The following is a 27364-nucleotide window of genomic DNA, read 5'->3' as shown; positions in this document are numbered from 1 at the left end:
TGGCTAAGCCATGTCTCTGCAGTATCCTTTCTTTCAGGAGTGCTAGCCCTGCAAGGTACGCAGGAGAGCTTCTGTAAAGTTTGAAAGGTAGGAGACAAGGTACTGGCGGAAGTAAAGCTGTGAGGATGGGGTGTGAGTCACGTTTTGGTAGCTCAGATGGTAGAGCACTTGCCCGCGAAAGGCAAAGTTCCCAAGTTCGAGTCTTGGTCCGGCACACAGTTTTAATCTGCCAGGAAGTTTCATATCAGCGCACACTCGGCTGCAGAGTGAAAATCTCATTCAAGTGACTAAAAGTTTTTGTGCTTGTAATACTTTGGTATTTTTCATGATTACTTAAGTCTATAAGTGTTCTATCTGAATTATGTTGCTAAGGTTTTTGCTAATGAAGGTGTCTTCCTGTTCAGGTGTATTTTTGCTTCTGATGAAGGTATATTTAGATATACTGAAACCGTGGCCAAGGATTTTAATAAATATTTATTCTGCAACTGGTTGGCTGTTATCATTTACCGTGAAGATTTTCAACAGTTGCTTCAGCCATGTTTAAAATTTTGAAATTTTGGAATTGTTACACTAACTTTCCAATATATATATTTCTTGCTTCTTCTTTTTTACACAATCACAATACAAGACACAAAAATAAATTTCACATAGATTTTGCCTCCTTGTCTAGGGTTCAGAATGGATTTATGTAATTTCGTGAAAATTTACTTAACATATTCTTGTCTCACATAAAGCATAAACTGGGGACTCCCTGCCAATTCAAAAGAAAATTAAAAATGTGCCTCTTTAGCTACTCTTTCTCTTTATTCAAGGATTGAAAAATCATGTTAGACGCATAGCAAGTAGCAATGTTTGTTGCAAAGTTGCATGACAAGTAGTGAAGTACATTAAAAAGTACTCTGTATTTACAAATCCTGACAAATATTTTGTTTGAAATATACCACTGTAATCAAGTAAATATCAAGCTATCAATTGCAGATAAACAGCAGCTACCTAGCATAACAGAGAAGACAGCAGCAGCATCCCCCTCCTCCCTCCATCGCCACTACCCATACAAAGTAGCAGCTTTTGTTTTAATTCCATTGATTATGTCGTTGGCATAAGACAAGCATGAATAGCTTTTACCAGTATAGTGATACCTTATTGTTGATACAGTATACAGATTAAGTTTCTTTGTCTTTTGTTAATATATATCTTGATGCATTCCACAACCCTGAAGGTTCTCCTTGTTGATGGAATCTATAGAACTTATAAATGAATGACTTCTTTGGTGCTTCTTTTTTAACTAACTGACATTATTATTCTTGCTTCCAGGAGAAGAATTAACACTTTTTACTGATATGGATTACCGCACTGAATACAAATATGGAGGCATTTAAACAGTTTCCTTGGTAAAGCTTTGTCATCGACAATGAAACTATATCATGTGGTATGTGTTTGCTGTTTTTAACTAAAGTTTCTGACATACTTACCATTCTGCCTCTTCCCGCACCTTCCGCCATCCCTTCCCCACCCCCCCTCTGCCCCCTAACCACTGGATAATCAGGAAATTCTGCCACCTTAGGCCCTCTGCTTCATAAAATATCTCCAAAATTATGGATCCATGTGACACACTGCCTCCACTATCCTAGATGAAAACAGAGCTTAGTGTGGTTTGAATAAATTTCCATCTAGACAATTTTTTGATTAAAACAATGTAAAACCTGGAATGAAATACGAAATTTTCTTGGTTTACTTTGTGATCAGCACACTCACATATAACTAGTTCCTGTAGTTCACTGTGGTTTATATTTAATAAATTATTAATGCCTTACACAAGAATGTGGCTTGGTGGACTAGTGAGTAAGTTAGAAACGGTATGGCATTCAACTCCTCGTAAGATTTTTCCTGTCACAGAGTGCTTCTTTCACTGCTAACAGTGATTTGTTAATGATAAAAATGCCCAATTTCACTAAGGCTTGGAGACAGCACCAAACTGCATGTCTCCCTTTAACTGATAGAACAAGTCAGTTCTAAGGCTACAGAAAGACAAGGGTATTCCACTTCTATTACAACCATCCCGCCCCTGGTAGCTGAGTGCTCAGCGTGACACAATGTCAATCCTAAGGGCCTGCGTTCGATTCCCGGCTGGGTCAGAGATTTTCTCCACTCCCCATCGACGCACAAGTCACTGACGTGGAGTCAAATCGAAAGACTTGCACTCAGCGAACGGTCGACACGATGGGAGGCCCTAGTCACATGACATTTACATTTTAATACAACCATGTCTGATAAAGCATTGTGGTGTTCAAAACAACCTGAAGACAGCAGACAGCATTACTTATTTTCAGAATAACAAATATACAGCAAAAATTCTTCTTGGCCTTAGCAACTACACTACCAATTCAACTGACTCTACACTTGCCAATACTTCCTCTTACCGTCCTCTTCCTCCCTAGGCCAATATTAAGATTGTACCATGATTGCTACCATTACTGGATGTGGTTCTCACTGATGTGAATACATAGTCCTCTCTTGTTTGTCGTACTAATAAATAAGTGAACAAAGCAAAGACTCAGGGCTTAGAAGAGTGTAGTCAATTCAGTAGCAATATAGCTTGTCACTGACCCTACTTGATCCTTCAGCCTTCCTACTGAAAGTTCAGATGGAAAATTTATTGTGGTTATGTGTATACGAGTTGCCAATACTACAGTGTTCAAATTGATGGAATGATAATTTGATGGCAAAATTTTTGTCCTAATTAAAACAAAAACACAAGGAACAAAATGTTGAAGAATTCTGCACTTACACTAAGTATATGCAACAAAGATAATGAAAACTGGTATAATCACAAATGATAGTGAATTTATATAAGACTGTTTTGTAAATTAATGTGACAGTGATCTTTTCAAGTTTTCCATCTGTTCTATGATCCTGCTGAATGCTGTTGAAGATCCAAATCTGACTGATATAACAATGAAAATAATCAGTTATTGATAATAGAACGTAAATGGACAGATAAAAAACCTACTCACCAAGTGGTAGCAAAGGAACACATACACAACAGGATTAAACTTTCACAAGCTTTCGGAGCCAATGCCTCTTTCTGGCAGGAGAGTTGAAGGGGAAGGAAGAGGGGTGAAGGAAAACAACTGGAGATATTTAGGAAAGGGGGTACAGTTTAGAAAAGTCACCCAGGTAAGACTTACCAGACAGGATGAGAAGTAAAGACTGATTGTTGGGGACTGCAGCAGATGAGATTTGAAAACCTGAGAGCTTAAAGGTAGAAGGTAGGGTAATATGCAAGACAGAGATTAATACTAAAACATCATGCACAAGCTAATGAGAGTGAAAAGTTTACTGCAGTGTATAACAATGAAAACAATCAATTATTTACAAAATTATTTTTTGGATAGATTAAAAATCTACTCAGAAAGTGGCGGCAGAACACACACATAAAACACTGTAGTGGCTGGCAACCTTTCGGAGCCCGTCGCTCATTCTTCAGGCAGAACGGTTGGAGGGGAAGGAAGAAGGATGAAGGAAAAGGACTGGAGAGGTCTAGGAAAAGGGGTAGATTTTGGGAAAGTCACACAGAACTGCAGGTCAGGGGAGACTTACCATATAGGATGAGAAGTAAAGACTGATCGTTGGGGACTGCATCGGACAAGATTTGAAAATCTGAGAGGTTAAAAGTGGAAGACAGGGTATTATGCAAGACGAAGATTACTACTAAAACATTGTGCACAAATTAATAAGAGTGGGAAGCTAAATGCATTGTATGTAACACAGGTGTAAGGGGAGGGCAGTGAAAAATAAGATGGTAAAGACAATGAAAGATGTAGAAAACTAACACGGAGTGAAGCAAAGTGTAGTTACAGTGCAGAAAAGCTGAGATGGAAGAAATCAACGTAAATTAAGGCCAGGAGGGTGGCAAGAACCAAGGACATGTTTTAGTGCTAGTTCCCACCTGCAGTGTTCTGAGAAACTGGTGTCTGGGGGAAGAATCCAGATAGCGCATGTGGTGAAACAGGGTGCTGAGGTCACAAATGTCATGTTGTACAGCATGCTCTGCAACAGGATATTGCGAGTTGCCAGTATACACCCTCTGCCTATGCCCATTCATCCTTATTGATAACTTGGTGGTAGTAATGCCGAAGTAAAAGGCTGAACAGTGTTTACATAACAGCTGATATATGATGTGTCGTTACACAGCTGGCTCTCCCTTTGGTAGTATATGTTTTGGCAGTTACAGGGCTGCTTGGTGGTGGTAGGAGGGTGTATAGGGCAAGTCTTGCATGGGGGATGGTCACAGGGGTAGGAGCCATAGGGCAGGGAGATGGGTGCAGAAGGAGCATAATGTCTGACAAGGGTATTGCAGAGATTGGGAGGGTGACAAAATGCTATTCTAGGTGCAGTGGGCAAAATCTCAGACAGAATGGGTCTCATTTCAGGGCAGGATTTTAGAAATTCATGGCCTTGTTGAAGTAGCTGATTGATACATTCAAGACCATTATAATACTGGATGACAAGTGTTGTTTTTTGGAGTTTGTTGTTCACTGTGTTTGTTGTTGTTTTTTGGAGGGAACAACAGTACCAGGCTTGGAAGTGATGGCCCAGGAACTCTGCTTTTGGACTAGACTGTTGGGATAGTTATCATGGAAAGTGGCATGGGATTTGGAGTAGGACCATGTGAAACTTAACTAGTCCCAGGAATTTTAACAGATGATTCCATACAGAATACGGTGCTGTTCCCAACAATCAGGCTTTCCTTCTCATCCCCTCTGGTAAGTCTCACCTGACCTGGGGTTCTGGGTGACTTTTATAAACTGTACCCCTTTCCCTAAAGCTCTCCAATCCTTTTCTTTCACCCCTCTTCCATCCCCTTCAACTCTTCCACCAGAAGGAGGCTCTAAAATCTTGTGAAAGTTAAACCCTTTTGTGTATGTGTTCCCCTGCTGCCACGTGGTGAATAGACTTTTTTATTTTCCCATTTACATTAAAAATGCTAAAACATTTCAGATTATGGTACAAATGTAACTAGAGGACCAATACTTGACTGGAAACTAAACAATTTACAACAGGAACAAGTTTCAGCAATAAAATTACCATTGTATGAAGCAGAATATACATGTAAAATTGTTGACCTATACTTAACCGGAAACTAAACAATTTACAACACAAACAAGTTTCAGCAATAAAATTACCATTGTATGGAGCAGAATATATATGTAAAATTGTTGACATATGCAAAATGAGTTTTTACAAAATTGTGGTTCACTGGCTTGAAGTTAACCTCAATCCAATACATTAGCATGTTTGAAATTTTTTGGAGTTAATAGCTATGATCATGTGGCCACAATGCTAGATGAAATTCATAGAGAATTCATTTTAGACCCAATTGATTGCAGCAGTGTCTAATAACAGTAACAATTTTGCAAAAGCTTTTACAGAATCTGATGCGTCCAATAGTAGTCCAATGAAGTCAGAGGAAGAGGAATACATGAATGCTGAAGACAATGCCAGTGACTTTGGTGAAGATGATCATCTAGAAGTATCACAGAAATTTCCAATCTGGTACAACATAGATATCACTGGATATTACATCCAATTACCATCACACTTTCCATGCAATGTACATGCATGAAATTTGTTTGCTATGAATGAAGCTAATTGTGTCCTTCAGAATCTTGATTAATTTGAAAAACACATAGCATTAACAAAAATTTTTTTGTAAAACTACAGAACTGTAATTTTTGTGGAATGCTACTGGTTATCCAAAGTCATTAAAGATAGAATGAAATTTTCACTCTGCAGTAGAGTATGCGCTGATATGAAACTTCCTGGCAGATTAAAACTGTGTGCCAGACCAAGACTCGAACTCGGGAACTTTGCCTTTCACGGGCAAGTGCTCTACCATCTGAGCTACCCAAGCACGACTCACGAGCCGTCCTCACAGCTCTAATTCTGCCAGTACCTCGTCTCCTACCTTCCAAACTTCACAGAAGCTCTCCTGCGAATCTTGCAGAACTAGCACTCCTGGAAGAAAGGATACTGCGGAGACATGGCTTTGCCACAGCCTAGGGGATGTTTCCAGAATGAAATTTTCACTCTGCAGCAGAGTGTGTGCTGATATGAAACTTACTTTATTTTCGTATTGGCCACTAAAGCAAATCTTGCGAAATCATTTAAATTTTCTGTACTGATGTCTGAAAAGGATTTATTCTGAAAACTATCCCAGAAAGAGCAGAAAGTACAATAAGGAAACTGATGAGCACAATATACGAAGTATGCCTTACTTCTTTGTCAGATATCTTTTGTTCTTTACATCTGTTTATATTTCTAACGACTTCATACTTTAGATGGAATGATCTCACATTAATCACATTATTATATATTAATTTTCTATCTTAATATGGTTGCTGAATGCAGATATATTAACATAACATACTTTTCTTTAGTCCATGGATACATTTTTCTTTATAATGTAAATGCTTACACAAAGTCTGCATCAGTTTTTTCAAATGAATGTATTCTTTGGGATGCTCAGTTGTGTTTAGTTGGAACTTAATGTGACCTTCTCACCTTTTAAGAATATAATAAATGTTTAGCTCATTTCACATCTAAAAGTTTTGCCTTTCACTGCTGACACTATAGGGAAAAGATGTGTTTTTTCTTCTTTTTTACAAAAGTTTTCCTAGTGTGAATTTAAGTATAGTAATCATTCATGCCCCCCCCCCCCCCCCCCCCATGAACCATGGACCTTGCCGTTGGTGGGGAGACTTGCATGCCTCAGCGATACAGATGGCCGTACCGTAGGTGCAACCACAATGGAGGGGTATTTGTTGAGAGGCCAGACAAATGCGTGGTTCCTGAAGAGGGGCAGCAGCCTTTTCAGTAGTTGCAGGGGCAACAGTCTGGATGATTGACTGATCTGGCCTTGTAATACTAACCAAAACGGCCTTGCTGTGCCGGTACTGTGAACGGCTGAAAGCAAGGGGAAACTACAGCCGTAATTTTTCCTGAGGGCATGCGGCTTTACTGTATGGTTAAATGATGAAGGCGTCCACTTGGGTAAAATATTCCAGAGGTAAAATAGATCCCCATTTGGATCTCCGGGCGGGGACTACTCAAGAGGACGTTGTTATCAGGAGAAAGAAAACTGGCGTTCTGCGGATCGGAGCGTGGAATGTCAGATCCCTTAATCGGGCAGGTAGGTTAGAAAACTTAAAAAGGGAAATGGATAGGTTAAAGTTAGATATAGTGGGAATTAGTGAAGTTCGGTGGCGGGAAGGAACAAGACTTTTGTCAGGTGAATACAGGGCTATAAATACAAAATCAAATAGGGGTAATGCAGGAGTAGGTTTAATAATGAATGAAAAGATAGGACTGCGGGTAAGCTACTACAAACAGCATAGTGAACGCATTATTGTGGCCAAGATAGACACGAAGCCCATGCCTACTACAGTAGTACAAGTTTATATGCCAACTAGCTCTGCAGATGATGAAGAAATTTGTTGAAATGTATGATGAAATAAAAGAAATTATTCAGATAGTGAAGGGAGACGAAAATTTAATAGTCATGGGTGACTGGAATTCGAAAGTAGGAAAAGGGAGAGAAGGAAACATAGTAGGTGAATATGGATTGGGGGAAAGAAATGAAAGAGGAAGCCGTCTGGTAGAATTTTGCACAGAGCATAACTTAATCATAGCTAACACTTGGTTCAAGAACTATAAAAGAAGGTTGTACACATGGAAGAATCCTGGAAATACTAGAAGGTATCAGATAGATTATATAATGGTAAGACAGAGATTTAGGAACCAGGTTTAAATTGTAAGACATTTCCAGGAGATGTGGGCTCTGACCACAATCTATTGGTTATGAACTGTAGATTAAAACTGAAGAAACTGCAAAAAGGTGGGAATTTAAGGAGATGGGACCTGGATAAACTGAAAGAACCAGAGGTTGTACAGAGTTTTAGGGAGAGCATAAGGGAACAATTGACAGGAATGGGGGAAATAAATACAGTAGAAGAAGAATGGGTAACTTTGAGGAATGAAATAGTGAAGGCAGCAGAGGATCAATTAGGTAAAAAGACAAGGGCTAGTAGAAATCCTTGGGTAACAGAAGAGATATTGAATTTAATTGATGAAAGGAGAAAATACAAAAATGCAGTAAGTGAAGCAGGCAAAAAGGAATACAAACGTCTCAAAAATGAGATTGACAGGAAGTGCAAAATGGCTAAGCAGGGATGGCTAGAGGACAAATGTAAGGATGCAGAGGCTTATCTCACTAGGTGTAAGGTACATACTGCCTACAGGAAAATTAAAGAGACCTTTGGAGAAAAGAGAACCACTTGTATGAATATCCAGAGCTCAGATGGAAACCCAGTTCTAAGCAAAGAAGGGAAAGCAGAAAGGTGGAAGGAGTATATAGAGGGTCTATACAAGGGCGATGTTATTGAGGACAATATAATGGAAATGGAAGAGGAGGTAGAAGAAGATGAAATGGGAGATATGATACTGCATGAAGAGTTTGACAGAGCACTGAAAGACCTGAGTCAAAACAAGGCCCCGGGAGTAGACAACATTCCATTAGAACTACTGACGGCCTTGGGAGAGCCAGTCCTGACAAAACTCTACCATCTGGTGAGCAAGATGTATGAGACAGGTGAAATACCCTCAGACTTCAAGAAGAATATAATAATTCCAATCCCAAAGAAAGCAGGTGCTGACAGATGTGAAAATTACCGAACAATCAGTTTAATAAGTCACGGATGCAAAATACTAACGCGAATTCTTTACAGACAAATGGAAAAACTGGTAGAAGCCGACCTCGGGGAAGATCAGTTTGGATTCCGTAGAAATATTGGAACACATGCGGCAATACTGACCCTACGACTTATCTTACGTTAGAACCTAGATTAAGGAAAGGCGAACCTACGTTTCTAGCATTTGTAGACTTAGAGAAAGCTTTTGATAACGTTGACTGGAACACTCTCTTTCAAATTCTAAAGGTGGCAGGGGTAAAATACAGGGAGCTAAAGGCTATTTACAATTTGTACAGAAACCAGATGGCAGTTATAAGAGTCGAGGGAAATGAAAGGGAAGCAGTGGTTGAGAAGGGAGTGAGACAGGGTTGTAGCCTTTCCCCGATGTTATTCAATCTGTATATTGAGCAAGCAGTAAAGGAAACAAAAGAAAAATTCGGAGTAGGTATTAAGATCCATGGAGAAGAAATAAAAGCTTTGAGGTTTGCCGGTGACATTGTAATTCTGTCAGAGACAGCAAAGGACTTGGAAGAGCAGTTGAGCGGAATGGACAGTGTCTTGAAAGGAGGATATAAGATGAACATCAACAAAAGCAAAATGAGGATAATGGAATGTAGTCGAATTAAGTCGGGTGATGCTGAGGGAATTAGATTAGGAAATGAGACACTTAAAGTAGTAAAGGAGTTTTGCTATTTGGGGAGCAAAATAACTGATGATGGTCGAAGTAGAGAGGATATAAAATGTAGACTGGCAATGGCAAGGAAAGCGTTTCTGAAGAAGAGAAATTTGTTAACATCGAGTATAGATTTAAGTGTCAGGAAGTCATTTCTGAAAGTATTTGTATGGAGTGTAGCCATGTATGGAAGTGAAACATGGACAATAAATAGTTTGGACAAGAAGAGAATAGAAGCTTTCAAAATGTGGTGCTACAGACGAATGCTGAAGATTAGATGGGTAGATCACATAACTAATGAGGAGGTATTGAATAGGATTGGGGAGAAGAGGAGTTTGTGGCACAACTTGACAAGAAGAAGGGACTGGTTGGTAGGACATGTTCTAAGGCATCAGGGGATCACAAATTTAGCATTGGAGGGCAGCGTGGAGGGTAAAAATTGTAGAGGGAGACTAAGAGATGAATACACTAAGCAGATTCAGAAGAATTTAGGTTGCAGTAAGTACTGGGAGATGAAGAGGCTTGCACAGGATAGAGTAGCATGGAGAGCTGCATCAAACCAGTCTCAGGACTGAAGACCACAACAACAACAATCATTCATGGCGTTATTCATATCCAAGTAACAGGTTTTATTTGTTACATTTCATACATATGGCAAAATTCCTATTTTGCTATATTTTTTAAATAAATTCCCCTCCTGATGTCATTTGGTAAATACTCTTATACAATTCCACAACATTAAAAATGTGCAAATTAAACTGTGTAAAACCACATAAATGACTACAACATAGTTCTCATAAAGTAACTGTGGTGATGCATAAAAATACATGACTGAAATCAAAAGACTTATCATAGTTCCATCATGGGTGTTAAATACAGGTCCTGGAATGTATAGATAGGCAACATGATTTCTTGTCTTTTGTAGGAAAATTGCAGTTCCTCAGTACCCAACCAATAAACTATAGCCTACCATTTGCTTCACCTACATCTTAGCCTATGTAATTGTTCCACTCTATGTCTCTAATCATTGTTACTCCCAAATATTTGTATAATATGAGTGACTGCAGTTGTGACTTATTAATCTGGTAGTCAAAGGATATTTCACTTCCAAATTTTGCAAAATAAACAAACATTTCCCTACATTAAATACTAATTGCCAGCCTTGGCACAAATCTAATTAAGATCTAAAAGGATCTTACTGTAGTAGTTACTGGATATTATTTCCTCTTAGGTAACTGCAACATCTGTAAGAAACCTGAGATAGCAATTAATTCTATCCACCTAGGTATTAATATGTCACATTTACAGCAATACTCCTACTGCAGCCCCCAAGATGTACCTGGCGTTATTTGAATGCCTGGAGATGATCCGCCACCCAGGATAATCCGCTGTATTCTTCCTGTTAGGAAATTTTTATCCAGTAAGAAACCTAGTTTAATAAACTCCAATAATGTATTTCCTAGGTCATGCTGTGATACTGAATCAAAAGCTTTCTGAAACTCTAAATCACCACATCAACTTGTTAAACATTGTTGTTTCCACTTACAACTATCAAATAATTTTTTTTATTGCAGTTGACATTTTGAGTATTACTATTCACCTTCATGTAGAACTTTCAATTACAAATATCCAAACAGGCGTAAATACAATCACTAGTCCAAACATTAAGCGAGTATGAATGATGTCCGAGACATGAGGTACACAAAAAATCATAAAACCAAATAAAAACCACCATATGGTCCGAGCTGACGGGTAGGTAACAAATATAACAGACCGATTTAGGAAGTGCTTCCTGCCGCCGTTGGATAAGCAGCTGCCAGCAGCAAGTCGTATACTCCTAGCACACTTATTTGTTACATAGTTTCGTATAGGAGGTGTAATTTCGAGTTTTAGTTACTGTAATCGTAAATTCAGGCAGATTGTAGCGCAGTCATTAGGCATTTGTACACATTAGTTCATACATTCTTTGCGTGTTTCCCTTGCGTTATCTAGGCACGGACTCGTGTTTCAGTAACTGTTGTTCAACAGCGATTAGAATGGACAGGGACGGTGATTGCTGTGTTCGGATGAGGGCTGAGTTGGCATCCCTTCGCTCACAGCTGCAGGCGGCGCTGAGTTCGGTCACGCAGCTTGAGGCTGTTGCCAATGGGCACCACTGTGGGAAGCCGGACTTGGGTATCACAGGGATGTCAACCTCGTCCCGTCTGTCGCCAGATTGGTCTGCCGCAGTGGTTGCCCCGGTTGCTGCCCGCAGTGGGGCTGAGCCCTCACCTGTGGTTGATTGGGAGGTCGTTCCAAGGCGTAGCAGGCAACGAAAGACGTCCCCGGAGGCTGATCAGAAAGCCTACCCGGTGCATCTGACAAACAGGTTTCAGGTGCTGTCTCTGGCTGAGCCAGATGCAGCAGCCTGCCCTGTTTCAGAGGATCATTCTCAGCCTTCAAGGTCTGGGCAATCACAGAGGGTGAGCTGATTGGTAGTTGGGAGCTCCAATGTCAGGCGCGTAATGGGGCCCCTTAGGGATATGGCGGCTAAGGAGGGGAAGAAATCCAGTGTGCACTCCGTGTGCATTCCGGGTGGAGTCATTCCTGATGTGGAAAGGGTCCTTCCGGATGCCATGAAGAGCACAGGGTGCAACAAACTGCAGGTGGAGGGTCTGAATCAGAGGCTCAGACGGTTTTGCGACCGTGTTGGCTGCAGATTCCTTGACTGGCGCCATAGGGTGGTGGGGTTTCAGGTTCCGCTGAATAGGTCAGGAGTTCACTACACTCAGCTGGCGACTACACGGGTAGCGGAGGCTGTGGGGCGTGGACTGGGCGGTTTTTTTAGGTTAGAAGGCCTCGGGAAAGTACGGGGTGGGCTGCAATCTCAAAGGGTGCATGGCAAATACAGGACGTGCTTGGATCAAGGAACAGTCGGAATTGTAGTTCTAAATTGTTGTAGTTGTGCTGGGAAAGTCCCTGAGCTTCAAGCACTAATAGAAAGCACAGAAGCTGAAATCGTTATAGGTACAGAAAGCTGGCTAAAGCCTGAATTAAGTTCTGCTGAAACTTTTATAAAGTCTCAGACGGTGTTCAGGAAAGATAGATTAGGCAGAATTGGTGGTAGAGTGTTTGTGTCTGTCAGTAGTGGTTTATCTTGTAGTGAAGTCGATGTACAGGGTGTTTCAAAAATGACCGGTATATTTGAAACGGCAATAAAAACTAAACGAACAGCGATAGAAATACACCGTTTGTTGCAATATGCATGGGACAACAGTACATTTTCAGGCGGACAAACTTTCGAAATTACAGTAGTTACAATTTTCAACAACAGATGGCGCTGCAAGTGATGTGAAAGATATAGAAGACAACGCAGTCTGTGGGTGCGCCATTCTGTACGTCGTCTTTCTGCTGTAAGCGTGTGCTGTTCACAACGTGCAAGTGTGCTGTACACAACATGGTTTATTCCTTAGAACAGAGGATTTTTCTGGTGTTGGAATTCCACCGCCTAGAACACAGTGTTGTAAAGGATCTGTTTGAAAAATTTCAACAGACTGGGAACGTGACGATTGAACGTGCTGGAAAGGTAGGGCGACCGCGTACGGCAACCACAGAGGGCAACGCGCAGCTAGTGCAGCAGGTGATCCAACAGCGGCCTCGGGTTTCCGTTCGCCGTGTTGCAGCTGCGGTCCAAATGACGCCAACGTCCACGTATCGTCTCATGCGCCAGAGTTTACACCTCTATCCATACAAAATTCAAACGCGGCAACCCCTCAGCGCCGCTACCATTGCTGCACGAGAGACATTCGCTAACGATATAGTGCACAGGATTGATGACGGCGATATGCATGTGGGCAGCATTTGGTTTACTGACGAAGCTTATTTTTACTTGGACGGCTTCGTCAATAAACAGAACTGGCGCATATGGGGAACCGAAAAGCCGCATGTTGCAGTCCCATCGTCCCTGCATCCTCAAAAAGTACTGGTCTGGGTCGCCATTTCTTCCAAAGGAATCATTGGCCCATTTTTCAGATCCGAAACGATTACTGCATCACGCTATCTGGACATTCTTCGTGAATTTGTGGCGGTACAAACTGCCTTAGACGACACTGCGAACACCTCGTGGTTTATGCAAGATGGTGCCCGGCCACATCGCACTGCCGACGTCTTTAATTTCCTGAATGAATATTTCGATGATCGTGTGATTGCTTTGGGCTATCCGAAACATACAGGAGGCGGCGTGGATTGGCCTCCCTATTCACCAGACATGAACCCCTGTGACTTCTTTCTGTGGGGACACTTGAAAGACCAGGTGTACCGCCAGAATCCAGAAACAATTGAACAGCTGAAGCAGTACATCTCATCTGCATGTGAAGCCATTCCGCCAGACACGTTGTCAAAGGTTTCGGGTAATTGCATTCAGAGACTACGCCATATTATTGCTACGCATGGTGGATATGTGGAAAATATCGTACTATAGAGTTTCCCAGACCGCAGCGCCATCTGTTGTTGAAAATCGTACCTACTGTAATTTCGAAAGTTTGTCTGCCTGAAAATGTACTGTTGTCCCAAGCATATTGCAACAAACGGTGTATTTCTATCGCTGCTCGTTTAGTTTTTATTGCTGTTTCAAATATACCGGTCATTTTTGAAACACCCTGTAGATACTCCGTGAGAATTGGTATGGGCGGAGGTTATACTTAACAGCCAAACTAAGTTAATAATTGGCTCCTTCTACCGACTCCCAGACTCCGATGATATAGTTGCTGAACAGTTCAGAGAAACTTTGAGTCTCGTAACAAATAAATACCCCACTCATACAGTTATAGTTGGTGGGGACTTCAACCTTCCCTCGATATGTTGGCAAAAATACTTGTTCAAAACCGGTGGTAGGCAGAAAACATCTTCCAAGATTGTCCTAAATGCTTTCTCCTAAAATTATTTCGAGCAGTTAGTCCACGAACCCACGCGAATTGTAAATGGTTGTGAAAACACACTTGACCTCTTAGCCACAAACAATCCAGAGCTAATAGAGAGCATCACGACTGATACAGGGATTAGTGATCACCAAGTCGTTATAGCTAGGCTCAGTACCGTTTCTTCCAAATCCACCAGAAACAAACACAATTTAATTTTATTTAAAAAAGTGGATAAAGTGTCACTAGAAGCCTTCCTAAGAGACAATCGCCATTCCTTCTGAACTGACTATGCAAATGTAGACGATGTGGCTCAAATTCAAAGATATAGTAGCAACAGCAATTGAGAGAGTCACACCTCATAAATTGGTAAGAGATGGAACTGATCCCCCATGGTACACAAAACAGGTCAGAATGCTGTTGCAGAGGCAACGGAAAAAGCATGCGAAGTTCAGAAGAACGCGAAATCCCGAAGATTGGCTAAAATTTACAGACGCGCGAATTTGGCACGGACTTCAATGTGAGATGCCTTTAATAGGTTCCACAACAAAACATTGTCTCGAAATTTGGTAGAAAATCTGAAGAAATTCTTGTCGTACGTAAAGTACACAAGCAGCAAGATGCAGTCAATATGTGGTGTCACCGCCAGACACCACACTTGCTAGGTGGTAGCTTTAAATCGGCCCCGGGAAATTAGTACAAGTCGGACCCGCGTGTCGCCACTGTCAGTGATCGCAGACCGAGCGCCACCACACGGCAGGTCTAGAGAGACGTACTAGCACTCGTCCCAGTTGTACGACGACTTTGCTAGCGACTACACTGACAAAGCCTTTCTCTCATTTGCCGAGAGATAGTTAGAATAGCCTTCAGCTAAGTCCATGGCTACGACCTAGCAAGGTGCCATTAACCATTTCTAGAAAGAGTCTCACTTGTATCATCAAGAATGCTGTATACAAATGATGGATTAAAGTTAAGTATTCCAGCAGCTACGTACTTTTCTTTATAGCATTCATTACGTATCCTGTTTCAGACTTAAGCAAGCCTGCGTGAATTAAACGCGTGCCTTTCGGTTACCCGTCACTGTGGACTGGCTGTCTTGTCAGTCCACTACACAATACCTTCGCTGCGCAGTGCTGATGGTACTCTTACCGACGACTGTGCCGCTAAAGCGGAGTTATTGAATGCAGTTTTCCGAAATTCCTTGACCAGGGAAGATGAATGGAATATTCCAGAATTTGAAACACGAACAGCTGCTAGCATGAGTTTCTTAGAAGTAGACACCTTAGGGGTTGCGAAGCAATTCAAATCGCTTGATACGGGCAAGTCTTCAGGTCCAGATTGTATACTGATTAGGTTCCTTTCAGAGTACGCTGATACAATAGCTCCCTACTTAGCAATTATATAAAACCACTCGCTCACCGATAGATCTGTACCTGCAGATTGGAAAATTGCGCAGGTCGCACCAGTGTTTAAGAAGGGTAGTAGGAGTAATCCATCGAACTACAGACCTATATCATTGACGTCGGTTTGCAGTAGGGTTTTGGAGCATATACTGTATTCAAACATTATGAATCACCTCAAAGGGAAAGATCAAATGATACGTAATCAGCATGGTTTCAGAAAACATCGTTCTTGTGCAACGCAGCTAGCTCTTTATTCACACGAAGTAATGGCCGCTATCGACAGGGGCTCTCAAGTTGATTCCGTATTTCTAGATTTCCGGAAAGCTTTTGACACCGTTCCTCACAAGCGACTTCTAATCAAGCTGCGGGTCTATGGAGTATCGTCTCAGTTGTGCGACTGGATTTGTGATTTCCTGTCAGGAAGGTCGCAGTTCGTAGTAATAGACGGCAAATCATAAAACTGAAGTGATATCAGGTGTTCCCCAGGGAAGCGTCCTGGGACCTCTGCTGTTCCTGATCTATACAAATGACCTGGGTGACAATCTGAGCAGTTCTCTTAGGTTGTTCGCAGATGATTCTGTAATTTACTGTCTAGTAAGGGCATCCGAAGACCAGTATCAGCTGCAAAGCGATTTAGAAAAGATTGCTGTATGGTGCAGCAGGTGGCAGTTGACGCTAAATAACGAAAAGTGTGAGGTGATCCACACGAGTTCCAAAAGAAATCCGTTGGAATTCGATTACTCGATAAATAGTACAATTCTCAAGGCTGTCAATTCAACTAAGTACCTGGGTGTAAAAATTACGAACAACTTCAGCTGGAAGGACCACATAGATAATAATGTGGGGAAGGCGAGCCAGAGGTTGCGTTTCATTGGCAGGACACTTAGAAGATGCAACAAGTCCACTAAAGAGACATCTTACACTACACTCGTTCGTCCTCTGTTAGAATATTGCTGCGCGGTGTGGGATCGTTACCAGGTGGGATTGACGGAGGACATTTATTTATTTATTTCGAGTCAAAAACATTACAACAATATTTACAATATATACAATATAACAAATCAGGTCAAATCATAAAAGAACAAACTAAACGGTATTAGCCCAAAATTGTGCAACGGCAGCAGCATTGTCTGAAACATCAACAAGCTCTTGTGTGGAACATGATACAGGACATCTAGGACAGTTAATTAAATGTTTGGTTGTCTGTTCTTCTCCGCAGTCACACAAGGTGGAAGATTCCTTCATGAAGCCCCATTTAAACAGATTGTCCTTAGTTCGTCCGACGCCACTCCTGAGCCGATTTAGAGACTTCCACACTGTCCAGACTTGATTTCCACCAGGAGGAAGGGTCTCAGAAGGAGTCATCCAATCATTACTGTCAGATTTTGCTGTCCACTGAGATAGTCTGGCTACTCCAGTCCGACCGGTGAGGGGTGTAGTAGTTCTCATGAAGCTCCTCCTAGATTTGAGTCTACTAATTGGTGGCTGGTATCCATGTAGCAGGTGATCGGTGTTATGATCTGCTTTATGTCTCTCAAGTTTGGCTGCGACTTCACGCCTTATGTCTGGAGGAGCAATACCTGCTAGTTTATGGAGTTTATCAATAGGTGTAGCTTTGAGGCATCCCGTTACTGTCCTGCAGGTTTCGTTCAGGGCCACATCAACCTGCTTTGCATGAGATGACTTGTACCATACAGGACATGCGTATTCAGCTGCGGAATAGCACAAGGCCAAGGCTGATGTTCTTAGTAGTTTGGGATCTGCACCCCAAACGCTGCCAGTGAGCTTCCGCAGGATGTTGTTACGAGCAGCAACTTTCTGCTTAGTGTTAGTGCAGTGTTTTCTGTAGGTCAACGTTCGATCTAAGGTGACACCCAGATATTTGGGGTAGAAACAATGTTCAAGCTCTTGATCTTCCCAAACCACTGTAAGTTTTCTATAGGCCTCTCGATTGCGTAGGTGGAAAGCACAAACTTGAGTTTTAGCAGGGTTCGGTCTTAAGTTATTGACTCTGTAGTACTCAGATAGGTCCTTGAGAGCAACAGTAAGCTGGTTTTCTACTGTGTCAAAATCTCTGGCTTGTGTGACTAAGGCAAGATCATCTGCATAGATGAAACTCTTTGTAAGAGAATGTTGAGGCTGGTCATTTGTAAATATGTTGAACAATATGGGGGAAAGGACACTACCCTGAGGCAAGCCATTCCTTTGACTTCTCCATCTACTCTTTCTTCCTTGGAACTCCACATAGAATCGCCGGTTTTCCAAAAGTGTCTGCACAGTTCTGGTGAAATTAATGTCTCTAGTGATGTAGTAGACTTTGTGCAATAATTGTCGATGTTGAATGGTGTCATATGCTGCTGTGAGATCCACGAAGACAGCCCCGGAAATGTATCCTTTTTCATATCCCTCTTCAATATGTTCAGTCAGATTAAGGACTTGTGCTGTACAATTCTTTCCAGGTCGGAAACCTGCTTGTTGAGGTATGAGTTGTTTTTCAACAATGGGAGTGAGTCTATTTAGCAACATTCTTTCATAGATTTTATACAAATGGCAAAGGAGCGAAATCGGTCGGTAGTTCTTGGGATCAGCTGCACCCTTTCCAGGTTTTAGTAAGGGAATAACTTTAGTTTTCCTCCAGATGGCAGGGATCTGTTTCCGCTTCAGACAACCATTATAGAATTGCAGAAGCCATCTTTCCGTGATGGGACCAAAATGTTTAATTTGCTCAATCATTAGGTCGTCTAGACCAGGCGCTTTACCATTTTTGCATTTCTGAATTGCGGTTCTGAGTTCTTGTAAGATGAAGTCATTTGATAGATGGTTGTTTTCACGTTCAGGTTCTCTTTTGAGTTTTGTTCTATCTTTAGAACAATTGACCCTTCCATTCTGAACTAGATGATGAGCAATTTGATCTGGTGCAATGTTTGCATGGCCATGATTGTGGACAGGGTCGTTGTTCAGGCGTCGCAGCAACTGCCAGGCTTTCTGACTGCTTTTAGACATATCAAGGTTCTCGAGTAACTCTATCCATCGTTCTTTTTTGGATTTGGCTAAGGCTGAGGATAAATTTTGGCCAGCAGTTAAGGTTTCAATGCTGTAAGGATTATCATTGAAAAGTTGGATATAGTTATGTAGATGCTTCACGGATTCTTCTGTCAAGCCAGGTATGTAGTTAACTCGACAGCCTCTGGGAGTTGAGAGTCTTGAGCATCTTTTCACGGCTTCTACAAACTCATCATAGTTGGAAACTGAGGGTTCTATGCGTGAAACTTCTGAGTCAAGGAGGTCAGCAAACTTCTGCCAGTCTGCTTTCTTGAAATTGTATCGCCTTCGGAATGATGTGATTCTAGGAGTAATGGCTGCAAACACTTGGCAGCCTATGGGGCGGTGTTGAGTATTTGGTATCGGATTTAGAACAGTTTTTCTGCATTGGTGAGCTATGTTCTCGCTAACAAAAATTAAGTCGGGGTTATACCCACGTTTCCAACGCCCACTGTTAAAAGATGGTGGGAGTTTATTATCATGGACAAGATTAAGATGGTTGGTATCAGCCCAAGTCAAAACTGCTTCACCATTACTGTCGTCCTCAACATAACCCCAAACACTGCTATGACTATTGAAATCTCCAACAATAAAGTGAGCTTGTTGATTGGTGTAGTTGTCTGTAGGTGAAAATTGGAAATCTGCTCCTGGGGGTTTGTAAATTGACGACACAATACAACCATTCAGTTCTACAGACAGTATTTCAATATTGTTGAATTCTGTAAGTGAGGTAGAGAGAACAGCTATATCGTTCCTCACAAAGATAGCACTGCCATATTGTCTATGGGGTCGCTCAACTGCCAGTTTCATCCCAAGGATTTTTGGTCTTCTCATGGTGTCATCTCGATGGGTTTCTTGTATACATAAAATATCACACCTAGGTTCCTTGGCAATATGTTGCAGGAGTTCTTCTTTGGCAACAGACAATCCTTCTATGTTGATTGATACGATCACAAGGTGAGGTCTTGATAAAGACCTTTGGTTTCCATTCATAGTGAAACCTATAATGCAATGCTTTTGGAATGCTGACGTTCAGTTCAGTACTGGAGAATCTAGTCCAGTACCTATGCAGGGGCACCACGTGCAGGAGTCAGCTTCATTGAAAGGGTGCAAAAAAGGGCAGCTCGTTTTGTATTATCACATAATAGGAGAGAGAGTGTGGCAGATATGATACGCGAGTTGGGATGGAAGTCATTAAAGCAAAGACGTTTTTGGTCGCGGCGAGATCTATTTACGAAATTTCAGTCACCAACCTTCTCTTCTGAATGTGAAAATATTTTGTTGAGCCCAACCTACATAGGTAGGAATGATCATCAAAATAAAATAAGAGAAATCAGAGCTCGAACAGAAAGGTTCAGGTGTTCCCTTTTCCCGCGCGCTGTTCGGGAGTGGAATGGTAGGGAGATAGTATGATTGTGGTTTGGTGAACCCTCTGCCAAGCACTTAAATGTGCATTGCAGAGTAATCATGTAGATGTAGATGTAGATGTAGATGTAGAAGTATATTGTCCCAACATATACCATAACTCTTACCTCATTGAGGACAAGTTATCATCCACATTCCAATTAACAAGATAATTATAATCTCAGTACCAATAATCTCTACCTTGTGGATGATATAAAATGCAAATGATTATGAAGCATCAACACATCAAACCCATAGAACTCTATCATTGGGTACGAATGTCTGAAATTATTGCATTCTTTTTTAATTCCCATATAATGAAACCATGTAATGCAATGTTACTTATTTTCATCTGTTAGCCAAAATACCTGCTATTATGATATTGCAGTACTGTGTTGTTAAGAACAACGCAATGTTCCTTCAGACATGCGTGGATGCATAAATACAGCCACTGGTCCAAACGTCGATACCAGCCAGTGACTTGCAATTAAAATGTCCTCCCCTTTACAGCAATTACATAATGTGTGTACAAGTACAGGTTGTGATGCAGGAACGATGATGTGTGGTAGTCTGGATATGGGCATGAGTTGTGCACAGATAGCCGAAGCAGTTAAAGTGGAAAATTCAGGTTCAAGTCCCAGTCCAGCACGAATTTGCATTGTCATCTTTCCCTTATACAGCTGACAGTTGTTTGTATGTACTGAAAGTCACTAATTTTCAAATTAATTAAGACAATTTGTGGAATTATGCAATGCAAAGCATGACAACAGATCATCAAAATCTGCTTTCTATAAAAAGACAGAACTACCGTAAACACTAATAAAAATGTCTATTCAAGTATATATCAAAAACATGACTGGAAAGCTGTGCTTAATTTCATCTTCATATAATTAAGAAAACTATGAAATGCGTTGTTGATTCTGCTTATTTGATGTAAACTTCTGTGATAACAGTGTTTTATGGCTGAACAGTATGTCTGAAACTGATCAGAATATTTGAAACAATTTCGTAATCACGTCAAATTAACTTGATCTCATACTTTTTAATTGTAATATCTAAAAATTGTGTTGCTAACAAGTGAGTAATTGTTGAAAAGCCTGTATAACAGTGATAGTTGGCTCACTAGAGAGCACTGTTGATCAGAGGTTTTTGACGGATCGCCTGTGCCACTTTGTGCAATAAAAATGCAATGAAAAGTGTAAGGTTGTATCTTTTACTTAATCCATATAACATGCTTCAGCATGGACTTTAGATCCGAATCCCATTCTTGAGAAGAATTCTAGGACAATGAGCAGACGTCAAGATAAATACCTGAATTACATCACCCTTATGAACTGGTCACATTTTGTAATTTTTAAAACTACATGGTCAAAAACAAAAATACATTTTGTTCAGAAAAATAAGATGTAGTGTCCCACCCTGTAGCTCTCAGACCTGTGCTGCAAGTCCAGACAGTCACAATCTACATTGGCACAGAATTGCCAGTCTTCTATATAGGCTTTGCACTTGACTCAAAACCTGCAGAAATTTCTTGGAATAAGAGTGTATTAATCTGGTTTGTTTATTGGACAAAGTGTTTAACTCAGATGATTTCTTTACTTAGTTATATTCAAATAATCTTCTCACAAACATCACATAACCAAACAATGTTTTCACGAAGTGTGGTAAGGCAAGTGATTCACTGTTCAGTATCAGATACAATTGATCAACAGATGACAAAAAACTAAAAATAACACCACAAAGTGCAGACACAAACATTAATAGGACTTATCTAATAATTTCTAAAATAATTATAGTTTGTACAAAATCAAATGGTTTTAGTGTTTCCTTTGTTAGGAGCTAAAGTCAGTGCATGAGGACAAAGAATTACAAACATGTCACAGAAGAGAAAAATGAAACTTCCTGGCAGATTAAAACTGTGTGCCCGACCGAGACTCGAACTGGAAGAGAAAAATGTTACCATAACTATGAGTCCTGGTGGACAAATTTTTTTACGAAATGATGGCAACATCACAAATTGTTCTTCCCTTATACTATTCATCTTCCTGCATTTTTCCCTGCACAACAGTTGTACTTTAGCTTCTGACAGAGGATGCTGTAATGAAAACTTCAGATATGTCTTTTGTAGGTATTTTATGATACTTATGGACCTTACCACTATTCTTGCTTTATAAAGTAGACTAGAAAACTCTAAATCTCTCTCTCTCTCTCTGCCCATTATTTGTGAAGTTATATGAATGAGTTTTTTGTCTCTAATATCAGAATAATAATGAAACAGGCGAGATATACTAATCATTACAGTGATGCTAAGACAGTGTAAGAAGAAATAAAAAAGTTGATCTAAATACCTTTGAATGCGTATGGTGATGATGCAACATTTCTGCCTTTGTATTTTACACTTATTTTCAAATTTAAGCAAGTATGATACAGTTTGTATCTCACAATGTAGCTCCCATCTTTCCTATCAAGTATATTAACCCAAACCCGACAATATTTGAATTCTGAATCTCCAGTTATATCAACTGAGAAAACATCTCCTTGGGAAGACTGAAACCTAATAACAAAGAAGGCTACCAATAATCATAATAGTAATGAGACACTCAGTAGCAAGAATGGTAACACTGACACCTAAAACTGTGGCAACAAAACACTATGGTAGTAGCACAAGAAATATCATGACATATTGTTTATTTTCACTTTATGTAACAGTTAATGATATATACAAATTAATTTCAAAAGTATCTAAAAGAAACCATATGACTGTCCTATGACATTATATGAACATCAAAAGTTTTCCAGAACACACACACACACACACACACAATAATACACGAGCACGTGCGCATGCTTATGGTTTTCGGCATATGGCATCTGCAGTGTAACTAAACTAATCGCAGGATACCAATGACTTTCTTCCTGCAAAATGCTGATCATCATACTCTTATTATTTTTGTGTTGCAGTATTATTGAAGTATGCATTACACAAAAGTCATAGCTGTAGAAATTCCTCTGTAGACTACTTATATATATCAGAAGATTTAAATGACCAACAAATTCTCAGTTCAGGCACAGCACTTTAAGCTCCTACAACACTAGTTGTATGAAAATACATATTTCCTTTTTTAATTAATATTAATGCATTTAAAAATGTAAAATGTTTTCCTTACGTTTATGAGGCGAAATTCCAATACTGCTGATGGGCACATTTACAAGTATACAAAACTATTCTGAACAGTTAGGGCCCTTTCTCATATAGGAAAGAGGACCTTCAGGACCTGAAACTTCAGTATTGCAGATAGACATATTTATAAGTAGAAAAAAAATGTTCATACCTTCCAGAGCTGCTAGTTCCTTTGCAGATAGACATATTTATAAGTAGAAAAAAAATGTTCATTCCAGAGCTGCTGGTTCCTTTCATCTGAGTGACTTGGCTGACTTCCATGAATTTATCCTTCTTCTCCTTTTGAGGAAGGAACTAACAATTCTAGGAAGTACGAACTAGAGATGGGTCGCTCGCGAACTAATGGATCCAAAGGAATGGTTCACTAAGATGAATGGAAGGAGCGATGAAAGAATTCTAAGGAACAGTCTTTCAATGTTCACTTTGGTCACAGCTTTCTACTTATTGTTTCCGGGAACGGGAAACGGTTGGTCTCATTCCCACAACGGTATGTTGGCCGGTCTTGTTCCCGTCTGTCTTGGTCTCAGTCATGGCTTTCTACTTATAATTCCTGGGAATGGGAAATGGTTGGTCTCGTTCCTGCAACGGCATGTCGGTCGGTCTCATTCCAGCCTTGGTCCCATCCCTGTCTGTCTCAGTCTCAGTCTCGCTTGGCCGGACTCGTCCTTCTCTGCATGGTCACTCATTGCAGTTTCACTGCCAACTGTTCATAGTTAGATCAGTATCGAGTTGTTGTTCATTTCGTTCACTTCACATGCCTATTCCAGATCTGTTTCAAACCTTTTTTGGGACATCTGGTTCTTTTCATTTTCTATTCAGCATCCACGACTGGTAATTAAAATGTATTTTATAATTATATAAATTACATAAAAATTACATGGTATGTAATACAGTCATCTTTTCAGGTAACAAAATGGTATATCAGCTTACTTCACTATTTTGATAAACAGCAGAAGAAATACTTGTAAAAAAGGCAAGATATTATTGTTATTACACATGCGAAGGAAGTTGGCACGGCACACGCAAGGGGCCATTTTCCGTCTTTTTTTTTATCCAAGGTAAAAGGGCATATTCATTCTTATGGAACCAAATGAAGCCCATGCTCCATAATAGAGTATCTGGTGTCACAGTTTGTAAAGAGAATATGATAACTTCTACAATATTATTTCAGTGGCACAGTGTGGTGCACGATAAATCGGCCCAGAGTACCAGACTGCTCACTGTCGCCCACCTATCGTCCTCTATTGTTTCGAAGTTGTTGTTTGCATTAGCTTATTTGTTATTTCTTCACTGTCTAATTATTACATGTTTATCAATTTTGCTCATAGCGGTCAACAAGTCATGCGTAATTGGTGAGCAGTCTGTACTCGTGGCCAATTTTTCGTGCGCCACCTTATATTATTTCACTGCGATCAGCCACATAATGCTACAGTTGACTAAATGAGAGGTTTTGCAGAATCATGAAAATTACAAGTGTGTAAGAATTCTGTTATGAATGAAAGCTCTGTACTCCAGGTGGTGTGGGGGGGGGGGGGAGGGGGGGGAGGGGGGGGGGCAAGTACCCCCTCTCGGCACCTTTCATTTTCAGTCACCTATCCTACTAATTTTCAGTTTCTCAAAAGAACCATATACCAAGCACAAATTTGAACAGTGAATGAGTAAAAATGAACAGTTCCCAAAAAAGGGCGATCACCAGTGAACTAGTTCCCAGGGATGAACGAGTTTGCCCATCTCTAAGTATGAACAGTTTTTTCTACCTATAAATATGTGTATTAGCAGTGCTGAGATTTTGGCTTGTGGAGGTAAGAAATGGCCAGCTTTAATTTTTACAGTTTTCTTGCATGAATTTTCCTTTTCATATAAAGTAATATTGTTACACTTAGCACATCTTTAATGATTTACTACCAAGTTTCATATAACATAAAAAGTAAGAATTATAACCCATCACTTCTTTATCATTTTCATAATGCAATTGATGAAGTTCATATCTCTTCTGCTGAAACCTCATTAATTTCTGCATTACTTAATGCCAAGGAGTACATCAGTTCGTTTGTTGGTTAGTTTCATGTTCCAGGATCATTTGTACAATAAATCAAAATGATGTGGAACAAGTCATTTTACATTCTGATCACAAATTAATTTGTAAATATGGCTACATTCTGAACATTAATAAGCTCTTTTTTTTAAATATATAGATGTGAGTTAGTAATTCCTACCCATCACCTTTAAAACATTGCAATAATAGAAATTCTTCTACAGAATAGGAGGGGTTACCAAGGAGAAATTTATTCAGTTTGTTTTCAAATTTTATTTTGCTTTCAGACAAACATGACATTTCAATGGGTAAGGAATGAATGTCATTTTTTTCTGGTAATGTAACTATGTATTTTATTGCTCCTTTGGAACTAAGAGGATTATTTACAAGAAACTTCATGAGGAAATAAATATACCATGAACCAGCAATCAAAGTGTCTGCAAGATAATCATAATCATGAGTGAGCACCACATACTACTTTGGCAGCACAGTTTTGAGCAATGAAGACTTTCTTTCTTAAAGATAAGTTACCCCAGAATATATTCCATATGATGTTGAATGAAAATATGACAAATTTTCAACTTTCTGTTCGGTCTCTCTCCAATTTTTCTAAGTGCTCCCTGCAGTTGACTATCACCATTCAGTGGTTCCTATTCCATGCACAGCCACTGTCCATCAATGTGGTTGAAGGTCTGAAGATGATTATATGGTAATTGAAACCAGTCACCTTTTTATAAACATGCCTTGTGATCTAGACTGTTTTATAATTAATTTCAAATTATTATTTAATACTTGTAAAATTTGTTGAGTGAACATGGAAATGGCATTTTCAGTTGAGCAACTCTCCTAAAATCTGAGCTGTATTTACTGAGATGTTATTGTTACTCAGATGGGATACTATTCCATAACACATCACTTCCTCAAAAATTTTGGAAAATTACATTAGTAGCCTTATTATACAGGGGTTTAACAATGGCATATTTCAATTTCTCTGGAGAAATGTTTGAGCGAGTGATGCAGCAGTACATGCTTCAGGTAAGACAGGGCTTATTATATGGGAATGAATATTTATCACTCTTTTGGAAACACCATAAAGCCTACTGAGCTTTTATTTTTGAGAGAATATATAACTTTCTTAATTTCAGAAGGAGAAGTTGGTGATACATTCATATGATTGAATTTTATGAGATTTGCTTTTTCAAAATACTACAGTGATTTTTCTCTTGAACTGTTTGTTCCCATATTTTTTTCCATGTTTAAGAAATGATTATTGAATACATTTGCTACAGGTGACTCACATTTACAGCTTGTTGGCAGGGCTAAGTGTTAACTGTCTGAGCTAATTACATTTTCATGTTTGAACAAATCAGCCAAAATACAGGGTCTTTCCCAAAAGTTCCCTGAATGAATTTTTGTTAACCACTTATTCAATATCAGTTTACAATCTTTTCAGAACTTTCCAAAGTATTCTCCCCTTGCTTCGATGCACCACTGCCAATACTTCACCCATTCACTGAAGGCACCCTGGAAGTCGTCTACGGGAATCTCCTTCAGTGTGGTCGTCAAAGCTGCTTTTTCTGCCTCCAGCTTCCCATGGCGAGTTCCCCTAAGCATTCTTCTGATTCTTAGAAGCAAAAAGAAGTCCACTGGTGCCAGATCAGGGTTGTACCATGGCTGGGGAAGCATTGCCACATCAATTTTGGCCAGCAACTCAGTGACAATGAGTGCAGTGTGGCTTGACATGTCGTCATGGTGTACAATCCAATTGTTGCAAATTTCTTTTCGGGTGCATTGAACCCTGTTGCGCAACCATTTGAGCACTTGACAATAAAACTCCTTGTTGATTGTTTGTCCTTGTAGCATGAATTTACTGTGAACTACACCTTTTCTGCCAAACAACACAATGAACATTGCTTTCATCTGCAATTTTCTAATCCTTGCTTTTTTTGGGTGAGAAGACACCTTGGTGTGCCACTCGCTG

General features: G+C 40.1%; 1 protein-coding gene across 1 annotated transcript in view; it reads right to left on the bottom strand.

The window, feature by feature from the left end:
• The window catches only part of LOC126161555 (protein O-glucosyltransferase 2-like), a 109229-nt gene that overhangs the window by 38348 nt on the left and 43517 nt on the right, over window positions 1–27364 (bottom strand). Inside the window, exon 2 of the mRNA XM_049917491.1 lies at window positions 22516–22721. Within this exon, the coding sequence (XP_049773448.1) occupies window positions 22516–22721 (206 nt within the window). The remainder of the gene's footprint in view (window positions 1–22515; window positions 22722–27364) is intronic.

The sequence above is a fragment of the Schistocerca cancellata genome, chromosome 2 (assembly GCF_023864275.1).
Source record: "Schistocerca cancellata isolate TAMUIC-IGC-003103 chromosome 2, iqSchCanc2.1, whole genome shotgun sequence".
In the NCBI taxonomy this organism is placed as follows: domain Eukaryota; kingdom Metazoa; phylum Arthropoda; class Insecta; order Orthoptera; family Acrididae; genus Schistocerca; species Schistocerca cancellata.
Note: the sequence above shows the minus strand (reverse complement) of the source record. Positions and strands in the feature narration are given on the sequence as shown.